At 48.2% G+C, this 19538-nt stretch overlaps 1 protein-coding gene across 1 annotated transcript in view; it reads right to left on the reverse strand.

Moving 5' to 3' along the window:
• Window positions 1-18766, reverse strand: part of PKP2 (plakophilin 2) — a 60668-nt gene extending 41902 nt beyond the window's left edge. Inside the window, exon 1 of the mRNA XM_063446696.1 lies at window positions 17627-18766. Coding sequence (XP_063302766.1) covers window positions 17627-17891 — 265 coding nt within the window. The 5' untranslated portion in view covers window positions 17892-18766. The remainder of the gene's footprint in view (window positions 1-17626) is intronic.
• Window positions 18767-19538: the final 772 nt, after the last annotated feature.

Below are 19538 nucleotides of genomic sequence, written 5' to 3' on the forward strand. Positions count from 1 at the left end.
TCCCAGATCCGAATATTGCTGGAATTATCCCACATGTAGAAATCACCAAAATCAGCCAAAAAGTCTGCACCGATCAGGATCTCAGGATAACCCACCAGGCACATCACGAAAAGTGCATTCTTTACTTAGTAAAAATGGTTAACAACATGTCATATAAATATGTGCAAACGTTGAAAGTGACAGACAATCCCAGATCTTCAAACACGTGTCAATTAATGACACAATTCTCCCTCTGGGGAGTCCAAGGTTAAAAAATACAAAAAATAAAAGTTTTTTGTTTTAACGTTGATAAATCATCAGGAAAGAAGCGAAATGCGTCCAGAGTTACTGTATGTCGTTTTCACATTTTTGTCCCTACCCTTCTGGCAGATGTAGGTATTTCCTTTTTGGTATTTTTCAAACCTTGGACTCCCCAGAGGGAGATAGACTCTGCATTAATTGACACGTGTTTGAAGATTTTGAATTGCCTGTCACTTAAGAGGCCTGCACATATTTTTAGGACGTGTTTTTTTACAATAAGGTATGCACTCTCCATGATATACCTGGTGGAATTTACTCAGATCCTTATAAAGGCGGACTGCTTAATTGGTCATTTACACCTGCACCTGGAGGCGGTGCTCTGTATTCACTACACTTTCTTAGAAATGTTAAATAATTAACTGTTGTTATTCTGCTGAGTGCTCAGTCCAGTGTGCTCATAACTACAGACTAAGACCCAAAACATAAATAAATAGAAGTCCTATAAGGAAGGTGTTAGCGTAATTTACGGGATTGACAGAAAGTGTCTTTGATGCTTGGAATTGGCTCCCAGAAGAGGTGGCAGAACATAGTACTTGGAAGAGTTCAGGATAGCTTGCTACAGACAGAGGAGATTTGGTCAATTGCCATTAATCTGCTTTTATCTGTCACAATGTATTTTTATGGTTTTATGAACACAACATGTTTACAGACATTGTGCAACAGGATTGGGCTGTGCCAAAATGTACTCTGAATTATTCTTTGTTTTAATGTGTTTTAATAAACGGGCACCCAGACCTGCCATAGGCCCCTAGAGGGATGAGAGTGTTGGTGATGAATAATGAATGATACATTGTACCAACAAGTCACAGCGATACCCAGAGGTGAAGGCAGGGAGAATGTGATCAGATAGTGCATTATTCCATAAGAAAGGAGCCTTTTTACTAGGGATATATCATAATAAATATTTCAGGATTTGCGGGAATCTCGGTATCTAAAACACTGCGCAGCATGTCATCGCATCATAAATAAAATAATACTGCATTGTAGCCAGACGTTACTATCGCAGTAACCATTACAGCTCTGAACAGCTGTGGGTGGTTATAGTTCTTGTACAGCGCTGCAGAATGCGTTGGCATTCTTTAAATGATAATTAAAGGAACACTTTAAAGTTCACTGTAGTGGTTATGGTGCCACAACTGTCCTGGCACCCCTCCATTGTAAGTAGCCAAACAATTTGCTAAAATTATAAATGTTCCCAGCGCGCGGCTAGAATGTCCTAAATAAATCATCTGTCGGCACAGCATTGCTCAGCACAGCTTGCTGCTTAGTAAATAGATGTCAGACATTGGCCAGTTCTGCTCCAGGCAGGTGAATACATGATTACGTGCTAGTTCTCTTATTTCCCTAAAGCGCTTCCCGTTTATAAGACAAACACTGCTGTTTAATCGACCTGCGTCTGATCCAATGCCAGCTATAAAATGGGACTGCATCACACGCAGTCTGATATTTGCTCACTATATGCAAACAGACAGGCTGAGTGTGAGTGTCTGTCTGCTACCTGCGTTTACTCATAATTCCAGGCACCCCCAGGCTAAAACAATGAGTAACAAAGTATTAAATACATAATGCACAGCGGTCACCCAGACATTGTCTGCTGCCCCATCACCCACAACTTTCACATGACACTTTCATTTTAGGGGTGTGGCCAGGGGCGGGGCTGTTCTGAAAAAAAATTAGTTCATAGTATTACTAATAACAATTTATAGAACTAAAATGTAATTTAGAACAATAATAATGTATCTTATTTACACAAAGTGATTTCTAAACACATTTATTGTAGTTTAAAGACACATTACTGGGAGTATTATTGCTGTGGAGCTCTGTTATACACTCAGACACATTGCTGGGAGTATTATTGCTGTGGAGCTATGTTATACACTCAGACACATTACTGAGAGTATTATTGCTGTGGAGCTCTGTTATACACTCAGATGCATTACTGGGAGTATTATTGCTGTGGAGTTCTGTTATACACTCAGACAGACACATTACTGGGAGTATTATTACTGTGGAGCTATGTTATACACTCAGACACATTACTGGGAGTATTATTGCTGTGGAGCTCTGTTATACACTCAGATGCATTACTGGGAGTATTATTGCTGTGGAGTTCTGTTATACACTCAGACAGACACATTACTGGGAGTATTATTGCTGTGGAGCTCTGTTATACACTAAGACTCATTACTGGGAGTATTATGCTGTGGAGCTCTGTTATACACTCAGACACATTACTGGGAGTATTATTGCTGTGGAGTTCTGTTATACACTCAGACAGACACATTACTGGGAGTATTGTTGCTGGGAGTATTATTGCTGTGGAGCTCTGTTATACGCTCAGACACATTACTGGGAGTATTATTGCTGTGGAGCTCTGTTATACGCTCAGACACATTACTGGAAGTATTATTGCTGTGGAGCTCTGTTATACACTCAGACACATTACTGGGAGTATTATTGCTGTGGGGCTCTGTTATACACTCAGACACATTACTGGGAGTATTATTGCTGTGGAGCTCTGTTATACACTCAGACACATTACTGGGAGTATTATTGCTGTGGGGCTCTGTTATACACTCAGACAGGGCTGGATTAAGAGCCTATTGGGCCTGGTACTGACAATTACAATGGTCCTAATTACAGAATCTTATTGACAGAGAGCAGTAAAACAGCCATACCTCCCGGGGGTCATTTATCTGGTGGAGGTGGAGCTGGAATTTGAAACTCAGAGCTAAAAGAAAGCACATCCTTGTGCTAATCGCTCGCGTTCATCCCTCAAGCTAATCCAAATCCGCTAACAGCAACGGGACGTCGGTGGGCAGGATATAAAGGTGGACCACTGACGCAAATCACTTACTGGCAAATTTTCAGATATGCCTAGAAAGTGAGCCTGGCATGAATGCATGTCAGGCTGGCCAACTAAGAGCGTACTATGCAGACAGCTGCCCGAGCTAGGCGCAAATGCATTTAATCATACTCTCGCCCTATGCTTTCTGGGGTCTGTCCCTTAGCAGTCACTTGTCCATCCCTCTCCTAACCTTCTTACTAGCAGGCAGAAGCTCCCGGGATGCAGTCTGTGACAGAGAAAAGGTGGAGGTAGTGGGTGCAGAATTATGGGGAAATGTCACAGTGTTAGAGAGACTGAGAACGAAAGAGCATTCACAGAGTGCAAAAAAAGTCAGCGTTACCATAACTAATTATAGTTTTTTTTGTTTGTTTTTTTTTAATCAATGTGCCTATTCCATGGGCCTGGAGCTTCAGCTCCATCAGCCCCTATGTTAATCCGGCCTTGCACTCAGTCACATCAATGATATGGAGCTCCTGGAAAACAGGGACAGAAGGATTTGGGCTCCAAAATTGGGACACTTGGGAGATATGGTTTGACCTCAAAGACCGGTCACTGTGACTGGGGAGCGAGCACAGTATTTTGTCAGCCCTCTGGCACGTTAAAAGTTGGAACAGTAGTTTATGAGTAAGTCCTTTGTTAGAGGGAACATCTGTGTCCATTACATGATGGATTTAAAGGTTATAAGGGTTAGGGCTGGAATCTGGTATTCAGCCCTTGGAATTACTAATGTTCTATTAACAACAGGTTTGGTTTTAGGAATGTGGGTCCATTAATGACTTGTGAATCCTGGGGCCTAATCTACTGCCAAAAGGTGAGACCAGGAGAGGAGGGGTAACACCTGTGTTTGGGACCATATCCCTCTAACAAAGGGTTAATAATTCCACCATGTTTTCACAGACAAAGAACACCAAGAGCGGTTTGTAACTAGGATACGAAGGAGTAGATTATTATTATCATTATTTTATCATTTAGAGCACCAGCAAATTCCGTAGCGCTCTACAATGGGATTGTCCTTACTCTGTTGTTGAGATTAATGTTTACGTTTGAGGTTAAGTTTAAAGGAACAAAAAAATCTAAAAAAAAGTAGAATGAAATCCATATCCCATTTTACAGCGCTACGGAATCTGATGGCGCTATATAAATAATAATAATATTTGTAGCAATTAAGCATTGTTTAAATCCCAGTTGTTACTGTCGCCCACAGAAGAAACAAACAGAAAAACAGTGAAATGTGAAATGAACTAATTTTCACTTTTTTTGTAAATATTTTACCCCGTGGGGCGTTTTGGCTGTTCAGCCAATAGAAAGTCACGAACCCGGAACAAAGCAAACATAGCATAATATGTTAATAAATAATAATAAAGAGTGAGGGTTTTATGAAGTGGCCTAGGCCCAGATTTTGTACTTTTTCTTTTATTAAGTGATAACCATGTCTGTACAATAGTCTTCCATCACTAGGTGTCAATAAACTAATAATGGCTGATGACATTACAGGAAAACAAGCTAATTCCCCAACATCTGGTCAGGAAAAGGTTCCTTGGTGTTCCCAGGCCAGGGGTAATAAAGTGATATAGTATACTGCATCTGTGTGTTGCTAGGTGATTGTGTAAACACAACGCTTTCAGCTGCCATACTGTATCTAGTGTTAATGTGAGAGTGTTGTATCTGTTTAAAGCGACAGCGTGCTGGGAATTGGATAGACTATCCAAACTGAAATAAACCTCCAATACTTACACTTTGCCTATTTTAGCACAAAAACATTAAAAATTCACTTTGAATTCTGGACAAGTCACCCTGTATCTATTCCAGGTGTGTATAGCTGTACGGACGCCGTGCCCCCTGTATCTATTCCAGGTGTGTATAGCTGTATGGACGCCGTACCCCCTGTATATATTCCAGGTGTGTATAGCTGTACGGACGCCGTGCCCCCTGTATCTATTCCAGGTGTGTATAACTGTATGGACGCCGTGCCCCCTGTATCTATTCCAGGTGTGTATAGCTGTACGGACGCCGTGCCCCCTGTATCTATTCCAGGTGTGTATAGCTGTATGGACGCCGTGCCCCCTGTATCTATTCCAGGTGTGTATAGGTGTACGGACGTCGTGCCCCCCTGTATCTATTCCGGGTGTGTATAGGTGTACGGACGTCGTGCCCCCCTGTATCTATTCCGGGTGTGTATAACTGTACGGACGCTGTGGCCCCCTGTATCTATTCCAGGTGTGTATAGCTGTACGGACGCCGTGCCCCCCTGTATCTATTCCAGGTGTGTATAACTGTACGGACGCCGTGCCCCCCTGTATCTATTCCAGGTGAGTATAACTGTACGGACGCCGTGCCCCCCTGTATCTATTCCAGGTGTGTATAACTGTAGGGACGCCGTGCCCCCTTGTATCTATTCCAGGTGTGTATAACTGTATGGACGCTGTGTCCCCTGTATCTATTCCAGGTGTGTATAGCTGCATGGACGCTGTGCCCCCTGTATCTATTCCAGGTGTGTATAACTGTACGGACGCCGCGCCCCCGTATCTATTCCAGGTGTGTATAACTGTACGGACGCCGTGCCCCCTGTATCTATTCCCAGTGTATATAACTGTACGGACGCTGTGTCCCCTGTATCTATTCCAGGTGTGTATAGCTGCATGGACGCTGTGCCCCCTGTATCTATTCCAGGTGTGTATAACTGTACGGACGCCGCGCCGCCTGTATCTATTCCAGGTGTGTATAACTGTACGGACGCCGTGCCCCCTGTATCTATTCCCAGTGTATATAACTGTACGGACGCCGTGTCCCCTGTATCTATTCCAGGTGTGTATAACTGTACGGACGCCGTGCCCCCTGTATCTATTCCAGGTGTGTATAACTGTATGGACGCCGTGCCCCCTGTATCTATTCCAGGTGTATAAAGCTGTACGGATGCTGTGCCCCCTGTATCTATTCCAGGTGTATATAACTGTACGGACGCTGTGTCCCCTGTATCTATTCCAGGTGTATATAACAGTACGGACGCTGTGTCCCCTGTATCTATTCCAGGTGTGTATAGCTGTACGGACGCCGTGTCCCCTGTATCTATTCCAGGTGTGTATAGCTGTACGGACGCCGTGCCCCCTGTATCTATTCCAGGTGTGAATAACTGTATGGACGCCGTGCCCCCTGTATCTATTCCAGGTGTATAAAGCTGTACGGATGCTGTGCCCCCTGTATCTATTCCAGGTGTATATAACTGTACGGACGCTGTGTCCCCTGTATCTATTCCAGGTGTGTATAGCTGTACGGACGCTGTGTCCCCTGTATCTATTCCAGGTGTATATAACTGTACGGACGCTGTGTCCCCTGTATCTATTCCAGGTGTGTATAGCTGTACGGACGCCGTGCCCCCTGTATCTATTCCAGGTGTGAATAACTGTATGGACGCCGTGCCCCCTGTATCTATTCCAGGTGTATAAAGCTGTACGGATGCTGTGCCCCCTGTATCTATTCCAGGTGTATATAACTGTACGGACGCTGTGTCCCCTGTATCTATTCCAGGTGTGTATAGCTGTACGGACGCTGTGTCCCCTGTATCTATTCCAGGTGTATATAACTGTACGGACGCTGTGTCCCCTGTATCTATTCCAGGTGTATATAACTGTACGGACGCTGTGTCCCCTGTATCTATTCCAGGTGTATATAACTGTACGGACGCTGTGTCCCCTGTATCTATTCCAGGTGTGTATAGCTGTACGGACGCTGTGTCCCCTGTATCTATTCCAGGTGTATATAACTGTACGGACGCTGTGTCCCCTGTATCTATTCCAGGTGTATATAACTGTACGGACGCTGTGTCCCCTGTATCTATTCCAGGTGTGTATAGCTGTACGGACGCTGTGTCCCCTGTATCTATTCCAGGTGTATATAACTGTACGGACGCTGTGTCCCCTGTATCTATTCCAGGTGTATATAACTGTACGGACGCTGTGTCCCCTGTATCTATTCCAGGTGTATATAACTGTACGGACGCTGTGTCCCCTGTATCTATTCCAGGTGTATATAACTGTACGGACGCTGTGTCCCCTGTATCTATTCCAGGTGTATATAACTGTACGGACGCTGTGTCCCCTGTATCTATTCCAGGTGTGTATAGCTGTACGGATGCTGTGCCCCCTGTATCTATTCCAGGTGTGTATAGCTGTACGGACGCTGTGTCCCCTGTATCTATTCCAGGTGTGTATAACTGTACGGACGCCGTGCCCCCTGTATCTATTCCAGGTGTGTATAACTGTACGGACGCCGTGCCCCCTGTATCTATTCCCAGTGTATATAACTGTACGGACGCTGTGTCCCCTGTATCTATTCCAGGTGTGTATAGCTGCATGGACGCTGTGCCCCCTGTATCTATTCCAGGTGTGTATAACTGTACGGACGCCGCGCCGCCTGTATCTATTCCAGGTGTGTATAACTGTACGGACGCCGTGCCCCCTGTATCTATTCCCAGTGTATATAACTGTACGGACGCCGTGTCCCCTGTATCTATTCCAGGTGTGTATAACTGTACGGACGCCGTGCCCCCTGTATCTATTCCAGGTGTGTATAACTGTATGGACGCCGTGCCCCCTGTATCTATTCCAGGTGTATAAAGCTGTACGGATGCTGTGCCCCCTGTATCTATTCCAGGTGTATATAACTGTACGGACGCTGTGTCCCCTGTATCTATTCCAGGTGTATATAACAGTACGGACGCTGTGTCCCCTGTATCTATTCCAGGTGTGTATAGCTGTACGGACGCCGTGTCCCCTGTATCTATTCCAGGTGTGTATAGCTGTACGGACGCCGTGCCCCCTGTATCTATTCCAGGTGTGAATAACTGTATGGACGCCGTGCCCCCTGTATCTATTCCAGGTGTATAAAGCTGTACGGATGCTGTGCCCCCTGTATCTATTCCAGGTGTATATAACTGTACGGACGCTGTGTCCCCTGTATCTATTCCAGGTGTGTATAGCTGTACGGACGCTGTGTCCCCTGTATCTATTCCAGGTGTATATAACTGTACGGACGCTGTGTCCCCTGTATCTATTCCAGGTGTGTATAGCTGTACGGACGCCATGCCCCCTGTATCTATTCCAGGTGTGAATAACTGTATGGACGCCGTGCCCCCTGTATCTATTCCAGGTGTATAAAGCTGTACGGATGCTGTGCCCCCTGTATCTATTCCAGGTGTATATAACTGTACGGACGCTGTGTCCCCTGTATCTATTCCAGGTGTGTATAGCTGTACGGACGCTGTGTCCCCTGTATCTATTCCAGGTGTATATAACTGTACGGACGCTGTGTCCCCTGTATCTATTCCAGGTGTATATAACTGTACGGACGCTGTGTCCCCTGTATCTATTCCAGGTGTATATAACTGTACGGACGCTGTGTCCCCTGTATCTATTCCAGGTGTGTATAGCTGTACGGACGCTGTGTCCCCTGTATCTATTCCAGGTGTATATAACTGTACGGACGCTGTGTCCCCTGTATCTATTCCAGGTGTATATAACTGTACGGACGCTGTGTCCCCTGTATCTATTCCAGGTGTGTATAGCTGTACGGACGCTGTGTCCCCTGTATCTATTCCAGGTGTATATAACTGTACGGACGCTGTGTCCCCTGTATCTATTCCAGGTGTATATAACTGTACGGACGCCGTGTCCCCTGTATCTATTCCAGGTGTGTATAGCTGTACGGACGCCGTGCCCCCTGTATCTATTCCAGGTGTGAATAACTGTATGGACGCCGTGCCCCCTGTATCTATTCCAGGTGTATAAAGCTGTACGGATGCTGTGCCCCCTGTATCTATTCCAGGTGTATATAACTGTACGGACGCTGTGTCCCCTGTATCTATTCCAGGTGTGTATAGCTGTACGGACGCTGTGTCCCCTGTATCTATTCCAGGTGTATATAACTGTACGGACGCTGTGTCCCCTGTATCTATTCCAGGTGTGTATAGCTGTACGGACGCCGTGCCCCCTGTATCTATTCCAGGTGTGAATAACTGTATGGACGCCGTGCCCCCTGTATCTATTCCAGGTGTATAAAGCTGTACGGATGCTGTGCCCCCTGTATCTATTCCAGGTGTATATAACTGTACGGACGCTGTGTCCCCTGTATCTATTCCAGGTGTGTATAGCTGTACGGACGCTGTGTCCCCTGTATCTATTCCAGGTGTGTATAGCTGTACGGACGCCGTGCCCCCTGTATCTATTCCAGGTGTATATAACTGTACGGACGCTGTGTCCCCTGTATCTATTCCAGGTGTATATAACTGTACGGACGCTGTGTCCCCTGTATCTATTCCAGGTGTATATAACTGTACGGACGCTGTGTCCCCTGTATCTATTCCAGGTGTGTATAGCTGTACGGACGCTGTGTCCCCTGTATCTATTCCAGGTGTATATAACTGTACGGACGCTGTGTCCCCTGTATCTATTCCAGGTGTATATAACTGTACGGACGCTGTGTCCCCTGTATCTATTCCAGGTGTGAATAACTGTATGGACGCCGTGCCCCCTGTATCTATTCCAGGTGTGAATAACTGTATGGACGCCGTGCCCCCTGTATCTATTCCAGGTGTATAAAGCTGTACGGATGCTGTGCCCCCTGTATCTATTCCAGGTGTATATAACTGTACGGACGCTGTGTCCCCTGTATCTATTCCAGGTGTGTATAGCTGTACGGACGCTGTGTCCCCTGTATCTATTCCAGGTGTGTATAGCTGTACGGACGCCGTGCCCCCTGTATCTATTCCAGGTGTATATAACTGTACGGACGCTGTGTCCCCTGTATCTATTCCAGGTGTATATAACTGTACGGACGCTGTGTCCCCTGTATCTATTCCAGGTGTATATAACTGTACGGACGCTGTGTCCCCTGTATCTATTCCAGGTGTGTATAGCTGTACGGACGCTGTGTCCCCTGTATCTATTCCAGGTGTATATAACTGTACGGACGCTGTGTCCCCTGTATCTATTCCAGGTGTATATAACTGTACGGACGCTGTGTCCCCTGTATCTATTCCAGGTGTATATAACTGTACGGACGCTGTGTCCCCTGTATCTATTCCAGGTGTGTATAGCTGTACGGACGCTGTGTCCCCTGTATCTATTCCAGGTGTATATAACTGTACGGACGCTGTGTCCCCTGTATCTATTCCAGGTGTATATAACTGTACGGACGCTGTGTCCCCTGTATCTATTCCAGGTGTGTATAGCTGTACGGACGCTGTGTCCCCTGTATCTATTCCAGGTGTATATAACTGTACGGACGCTGTGTCCCCTGTATCTATTCCAGGTGTATATAACTGTACGGACGCTGTGTCCCCTGTATCTATTCCAGGTGTATATAACTGTACGGACGCTGTGTCCCCTGTATCTATTCCAGGTGTATATAACTGTACGGACGCTGTGTCCCCTGTATCTATTCCAGGTGTATATAACTGTACGGATGCTGTGTCCCCTGTATCTATTCCAGGTGTATATAACTGTACGGACGCTGTGTCCCCTGTATCTATTCCGGGTGTGTATAACTGTACGGACGCTGTGTCCCCTGTATCTATTCCAGGTGTATATAACTGTACGGACGCTGTGTCCCCTGTATCTATTCCAGGTGTGTATAGCTGTACGGATGCTGTGCCCCCTGTATCTATTCCAGGTGTGTATAACTGTACGGACGCTGTGTCCCCTGTATCTATTCCAGGTGTGTATAGCTGTACGGACGCTGTGCCCCCTGTCTCAATAATACCACAGCTCTCTGTGCTGAGTTCCCAGTAACAGTTCATGAATGAATAAATTAAATAATGTTGTAACGGACCGTTTCACTTACAAGAGGATAAAACCCAGTTTAGGCGATAATCCCCTTTTCCATAGACAGGCACAGCTACTGCAGAACATCAGAACTCACGAGCTGGATACGAAATAACACTCCGAACTGGAACCGCTGAACAAGAAAAGCATACAATCGGCTTACACTCTTGGCAGTCAGCTTACAATCCAATCCCCCCCAAGAACGAGACGACACTTCATTTTGAGGGTTAAGCAGGAACTCTAGACTGGGACACCCAGTCTGGCTTTTATTACCAACAAGTACATACAGGACACTCCCAGGGGGAGGATGAAATTAACCAATCACATGGATGTACCTCCCACACATTTCCTCCCCTTAGATTAACACTTAACACAATTATACTGTACACCTTTTTCCCCAATTCCTGGATGTACCCCAAATACATATGCTACACCTCCAAAACAGGTATCCCCTGATAGCCCTTATTCAGGGGGACAACATATGCAAGAATCAGCCCATTCGGATAAATGGTTCGGGAGTTATGGGACTTTAAAGATTTGACCGACCGCATGGGTAAAGTATCCGAAATCAGTTCCATGCATTTTGGCCCTGCGGTCGGTCACAAACAAGGGAATGAAAACAGACGAATTGCCTGTGTTATAGAGCCTGGAGAGGGTTTGAATGAATTCCCTTGTTTGTGGGGTTCTTTCTACCGAACGGGGGGTCATTCGGTAGTTTCCATACGAATTTCTGGAAGTATGGAGGTCTCAGCGGTGTTTGCCTAGTCAAGTGTCCGATTTCAGTTCCAGACACTCGACGGCAAAACACCGCTGTTCGGTAGTTAAAGATGGCCGCCGCCACGTGTTGGTTTCCTGAATGGCGGCCACCCAGAGGACACAGAACACATTACATGATTGCCAATTACCCGTTTGCAACATTGTTGCAAACGGTAATTGGAGGCACACTTAATCCTGGGTGGTCTGGTTGTTCGGTAGTTTCCTCAATACAATGAATGGAGTGATTCTACCGAACAATCAGATGAAGGCTGCATATATATATATAACCCAGGTTAACTGCATACAACAATACATACATGACATTTAAAGTATTAAAGGCAGGATTACTGTACTACGTTCCACAGTCTTAAAGGTATAGTAGTCCCAAAAGTTCCAATATGTCCATCGCTGCTTTTAAAGGGCCAGCAGCAGCAATACAAATTATTACCTGCCCAAATATAGTCTTTAAAGTGCAATATGTCCAGGGGCCATAGTCAGCGGGCAGGAGGCTAGCAGCCAGGCCTCTCCAGTTCACAGTGGCGAAGCTGGTTTCGCCACATTTCTCCCCTTGGCCAATTAGACTAACAGGGTACCTGACTTTCTGCCGGTCAGTGCCCTGGTTAGTCCAGCAACCCACCCACGAAACAGAAATAACAGAGCAGCCCACCCACACTAACCGGTTACTACATCTGGGTGAGGAAGGATTTTGTCCAAGTTCTGGTGTTTCACCACTGCTGGGTGGGAGACGGGTAGGCTGCCTTGGTGGGTTGCTGAGGGGGCAGAGACCAGCGGTACTCTGTCCTGTTGCCAGCACTACCACGGGAGTAGTCTGGTGGGCGCCTGGTTGCTGGAGACTGGCTGTCTCCCCTTTAGGTGCACAGCTCGACTGCCGGAGGGGGAGACCGACTGTCTCCCCTTTGGATCCATCACACTGAGGCTGGGGAACAGGACCGACCGTCCCTATCCCTTGTGCTGTAAGTGCAGAGACTACGGTCCCATCTGCACAGTCGTGGGGCTTAACATCTCCCCTTGGTGGGTTAGGTTGCCGTGGGAGAGAGGGTGTAACAAGTTCCTCTCTCTGGATGGCAAACTGCCGCTGGGGAGAAAGGATGGCACCTTCTGCTCCCTGGGGTACACACTGCCGCTGGGGAGGAAGGATTGCACCTTCTGCTCCCTGAGGTACACACTGCTGCTGGGGAGGGAGGACGCTGCTCTCCTCTCCCTTCACCTCACACTGCCTTCCTGGCACATCACTTTGTTGCTGGGGGGCAGGAACAACAACCTCTGCCCCCTGTAACTCAGCCTGCCGCTGGGGAGGGAGGACACTGCTCTCCTCTCCCTTCCCTTCACACTGCCTTCTTGGCATATCACTTTTCTGCTGGGGGGCAGGAACAACAACCTCTGCCCCCTGTAACTCAGCCTGCCGCTGGGGAGGAAGGACGACACCTTCATCTCCCTGGGACACACACTGCCGCTGGGGAGGAAGGACGGCACCTTCAGCTCCCTGAGATACAATCTGCCGCTGGGGAGGAAGGACGACACCTTTAGCTCCCTGGGACTTACTCTGCCGCTGGGGAGGATGGACGACACCATCAGCTCCCTGGGTTACACACTGCCGCTGGGGATCTGGGCCGACTGCCCAGCATCCCTGTAGGGCCGGTAGAGAGACCTCGGTCCCATCTCCACCTGCCTGTTGTGGTTCCTCACAGGACCAATCTATGAGGACCCCTACTTCGGGTTCTTCCTGCCGCCTCGGGGGGGGGCGGCTAACCTCCTCGGATGCGGCCTCTACTCTGCTGCTGTACCACTCTTCCTGCTCATCATACTCTTCGTCCATCTTTGAGTTTTGCTCAGCCATGACCTGGTTCCAGATCCCCTGGAATGTGTCCATGGATATATAACCCCCATATTGGGCCACTTGCTGCCTCACCTTGGCCATAAAATCATCTTCAGCGTCAGAGCCTTCCATACTTGTCTGCTCCAAGTCGCTGGATACCTCTGCTGCCAGGGGCGCTGCACGAGTGCTAACGTTGCCCTCAATTTGTAACTCCAAGGAATTGGTGTTCTGTAGCTGTCCTTCTGGCTGTGGGAACAATCCCGCAGCTTGTTGGTTCCTCTGCGTCGTTCGCAGCATGAGGTACGCCTGTACATCGTTGTAGACCCGGTCTGCCATCTGCTCCGCTCGGGCTGGTGAGAATAGAGCCATCCTGGTCCTATATTCCCTGGCAAACTCGGATTCCTCCTCCTCCCTCGGAGGTGCTGCAGCAGCTGCGACTCTGTCTCTTTCCATTTTCCTGATTTCCTTTGTAGATAGGGTCGCTGTACGGATACTAGCGTTGCCCTCAATTTGTAATCCAGAAATGGTGTTGTCTGTAGCTGTCCCTCTGGTTGTAGGAACGATCCCGCCGCTTGCCACCAATTGTAACGGACCGTTTCACTTACAAGAGGATAAAACCCAGTTTAGGCGATAATCCCCTTTTCCATAGACAGGCACAGCTACTGCAGAACATCAGAACTCACGAGCTGGATACGAAATAACACTCCGAACTGGAACCGCTGAACAAGAAAAGCATACAATCGGCTTACACTCTTGGCAGTCAGCTTACAATCCAATCCCCCCCAAGAACGAGACGACACTTCATTTTGAGGGTTAAGCAGGAACTCTAGACTGGGACACCCAGTCTGGCTTTTATTACCAACAAGTACATACAGGACACTCCCAGGGGGAGGATGAAATTAACCAATCACATGGATGTACCTCCCACACATTTCCTCCCCTTAGATTAACACTTAACACAATTATACTGTACACCTTTTTCCCCAATTCCTGGATGTACCCCAAATACATATGCTACACCTCCAAAACAGGTATCCCCTGATAGCCCTTATTCAGGGGGACAACATATGCAAGAATCAGCCCATTCGGATAAATGGTTCGGGAGTTATGGGACTTTAAAGATTTGACCGACCGCATGGGTAAAGTATCCGAAATCAGTTCCATGCATTTTGGCCCTGCGGTCGGTCACAAACAAGGGAATGAAAACAGACGAATTGCCTGTGTTATAGAGCCTGGAGAGGGTTTGAATGAATTCCCTTGTTTGTGGGGTTCTTTCTACCGAACGGGGGGTCATTCGGTAGTTTCCATACGAATTTCTGGAAGTATGGAGGTCTCAGCGGTGTTTGCCTAGTCAAGTGTCCGATTTCAGTTCCAGACACTCGACGGCAAAACACCGCTGTTCGGTAGTTAAAGATGGCCGCCGCCACGTGTTGGTTTCCTGAATGGCGGCCACCCAGAGGACACAGAACACATTACATGATTGCCAATTACCCGTTTGCAACATTGTTGCAAACGGTAATTGGAGGCACACTTAATCCTGGGTGGTCTGGTTGTTCGGTAGTTTCCTCAATACAATGAATGGAGTGATTCTACCGAACAATCAGATGAAGGCTGCATATATATATATAACCCAGGTTAACTGCATACAACAATACATACATGACATTTAAAGTATTAAAGGCAGGATTACTGTACTACGTTCCACAGTCTTAAAGGTACAGTAGTCCCAAAAGTTCCAATATGTCCATCGCTGCTTTTAAAGGGCCAGCAGCAGCAATACAAATTATTACCTGCCCAAATATAGTCTTTAAAGTGCAATATGTCCAGGGGCCATAGTCAGCGGGCAGGAGGCTAGCAGCCAGGCCTCTCCAGTTCACAGTGGCGAAGCTGGTTTCGCCACAAATGTTAAGGCAGGAAAAGTCACAGGTTGTCTCTGGGGAGGGGAAGCATGCGGCTGCCTAGCGGCTAATGAAAACATTTAGATCCTGTCAGTTGCTAGGGGGAGGGGGGGAATCCCAATTTGCCTCGGGCCATGTTTTGGCCACTCAAGCTGTGTGGGACCTCCCTTTGCACCCAGACATACATAGATGCCCTAACAGTCTAACAGACCCACAATGTTTCCCTGAACTCATATAATGAACGCTGCCGCTACTCAGTATGTAGCATTCAAATGCTACAGGAGAGAAATATCCAACTAATCAAAGCAGTGTTTTGGGGATTCCACCATAATTATTAGATACATTTAGTGTAGATATGAATGACACAAGGCAGCACTTATCACATGGATGATCTGCACTGACACAGCTATACACACTGCACTGACACATCTAAACACACAGCACTGACACACAGCTATATATACACTGCACTGACACACAGCTATATATACACTGCACTGACACATCTAAACACACAGCACTGACACACAGCTATATATACACTGCACTGACACACAGCTATATATACACTGCACTGACACATCTAAACACACAGCACTGACACACAGCTATACACACTGCACTGACACAGCTATACACACTGCACTGACACACAGCTATACACACTGCACTGACACAGCTATACACACTGCACTGACACACAGCTATACACACTGCACTGACACAGCTAAACACACTGCACTGACACAGCTAAACACACTGCACTGACACAGCTATACACACTGCACTGACACACAGCTATACACACTGCACTGACACACAGCTATACACACTGCACTGACACACAGCTATACACACTGCACTGACACACAGCTATACACACTGCACTGACACAGCTATACACACTGCACTGACACATCTAAACACACAGCACTGACACACAGCTAAACACACTGCACTGACACACAGCTATACACAGTGCACTGACACACAGCTATACACAGTGCACTGACACACACAGCTATACACAGTGCACTGACACACACAGCTATACACAGTGCACTGACACACACAGCTATACACAGTGCACTGACACACAGCTATACACAGTGCACTGACACACACAGCTATACACAGTGCACTGACACACAGCTATACACAGTGCACTGACACACAGCTATACACAGTGCACTGACACACAGCTATACACACTGCACTGACACAGCTATACACACTGCACTGACACACAGCTATACACACTGCACTGACACACAGCTATACACACTGCACTGACACACAGCTATACACACTGCACTGACACACAGCTATACACACTGCACTGACACACAGCTATACACACTGCACTGACACACAGCTATACACACTGCACTGACACACAGCTATACACACTGCACTGACACACAGCTATACACAGTGCACTGACACACAGCTATACACAGTGCACTGACACACACAGCTATACACAGTGCACTGACACACACAGCTATACACAGTGCACTGACACACAGCTATACACAGTGCACTGACACACACAGCTATACACAGTGCACTGACACACAGCTATACACAGTGCACTGACACACAGCTATACACAGTGCACTGACACACACAGCTATACACAGTGCACTGACACACACAGCTATACACAGTGCACTGACACACAGCTATACACAGTGCACTGACACACAGCTATACACAGTGCACTGACACACAGCTATACACAGTGCACTGACACACACAGCTATACACAGTGCACTGACACACACAGCTATACACAGTGCACTGACACACAGCTATACACAGTGCACTGACACACAGCTATACACAGTGCACTGACACACAGCTATACACAGTGCACTGACACACAGCTATACACAGTGCACTGACACACAGCTATACACAGTGAACCCTACACTGACACACAGCTATACACAGTGCACTGACACACAGCTATACACAGTGCACTGACACACAGCTATACACAGTGCACTGACACACAGCTATACACAGTGAACCCTACACTGACACACATGTATGCACATTACAATGGCCTACATGTATGCACTATGCACTGTCTCACATGTATACACACCGTAACACAGGTATATAGGTTGCGCACAGTGTACCCGGCACACGTCAGATTGCTCACCGTTTGCAGTGCTGGATTTCTTTCTGGCCATTGTGAGCTGGAGTTGTTGCTGTAACCGCGTGGCTTTGTCCATTCCTCCCGCAGTGCCTACCATGTTGGTTTTCAGCTTCTCCTCTGACGGCAGAGCCAGACTGGAACTATCTAAGTCCATGAAGTGCTTGTGGCCCAGGACTGTCTTGATGTACCCATTGTCAACCGAGGAGTTATAGACGGTGGCCATACTGGAACTGGGATGGGTAACAGACACAGGCATTGCATGTAACATCTACTCACAGCCTCCAGTACCTTACTGCTCCCCGTACACAGCCTCCGGTATCTCACTGCTCCTAGTACGCAGCCTCCAGTATCTCACTGCTCCTGGTACGCAGCCTCCAGTACCTTACTGCTCCCCGTACGCAGCCTCCGGTATCTCACTGCTCCTAGTACGCAGCCTCAAGTGCTGCTTCCCGGTACGCAGCCTCCAGTATTTTACTGCTCCCGGTACGCAGCCTCCAGTACCTTACTGCTTCCCATACACAGTCTCCTACTCCCCGTACGCAGCCTCCAGTATCTTACTGCTCCCGGTACGCAGCCTCCAGTACCTTACTGCTCCCGGTACGCAGCCTCCAGTACCTTACTGCTCCCGGTACGCAGCCTCCAGTACCTTACTGCTCCCCGTACACAGCCTCCAGTACCTTACTGCTCCCCGTACACAGCCTCCAGTATCTTACTGCTCCCGTTACACAGCCTCCAATATCATAATGATCCCAGTATGCAGCCTCCAGTATTCTACTCCCAGTTTGCAGCCTCCAAATTTCGACTCCTGGTACACAGCCTCCAGTATTCTACTCCCAGTACGCAGCCTCCAGTATTCTACTCCCAAAACGCAGCCTCCAGTGTCCTACTGATCCTAGTACACAGCCTCTAGGGACAGCTGATCTCAGTATTCATCCTCCAGTCTCTGCTGCTGACAGTATGCAGCCTCCAGTCTCCTGTTCAGTAACTCTCACAGTCTCCTTAGCAATATCCAAGGTGTTCCGTCCTGCACAGCTCCCAGTCTGAGAGGGAAGTTCTGTGCAGCTGGAGGAGGTGAGACTGAGTGACAAATCCTTGAGGAGAGGTATATAGAGGGAGGGAGGAGGTTTCACCCAGACTCTCACAGTGAAAGGAACTGCTATTTGTCTTCTGTCAGCCCAGCCCAGCCCAGCCCAGACAAAAGACCGGAGGCAGGAGCTGGGAGCAGTCTGTGTCAAAAACTGCAACAACTTACCTGTGCCCTTAACCCTGAGCTACACACCTAAATCCTGAGCACCCCCCCCCCCCCTCCGAACCTTCAGCACTCCCGTGCACCCTGAGCACCCCCCCCACAGCCTGAGCACGCTCTACACCCTGAGCACGTTCTACACCCTGAGCACGTTCTACACCCTGAGCACCCCCCTGCACCCCCTGCACCCTGAGCACCCACCCTGCACCCTGAGCACCCACCCTGCACCCTGAGCACCCCCCCTAAACCCTGAGCACCCCCGTGGACCCTGAGCGCCCACCATGCACCCTGAGCACCCCCTGCACCCTGAGCGCACACCCTGCAGCCTGAGCACCCCCCGCACCCTGAGCACCCCCCTTCAGCCTGAGCACCCCCCTTCAGCCTGAGCACCCCCCTTCAGCCTGAGCACCCACCCTGCACCCTGAGCACCCCCCCTGCACCCTGAGCACCCCCCCTGCACCCTGAGCACCCCCCCTAAACCCTGAGCACCCCCCCTAAACCCTGAGCACCCCCCCTGCACCCAGAGCACCCCGCTGCAGCACTCTCTACACCCTGAGCACCCACCCTACACCCTGAGCACCCCCTGCACCCTGAGCACCCCCCTTCAGCCTGAGCACCCCCCTTCAGCCTGAGCACCCACCCTAAACCCTGAGCACCCACCCTACACCC

This window comes from Pelobates fuscus, chromosome 3 (genome assembly GCF_036172605.1).
Source record: "Pelobates fuscus isolate aPelFus1 chromosome 3, aPelFus1.pri, whole genome shotgun sequence".
In the NCBI taxonomy this organism is placed as follows: domain Eukaryota; kingdom Metazoa; phylum Chordata; class Amphibia; order Anura; family Pelobatidae; genus Pelobates; species Pelobates fuscus.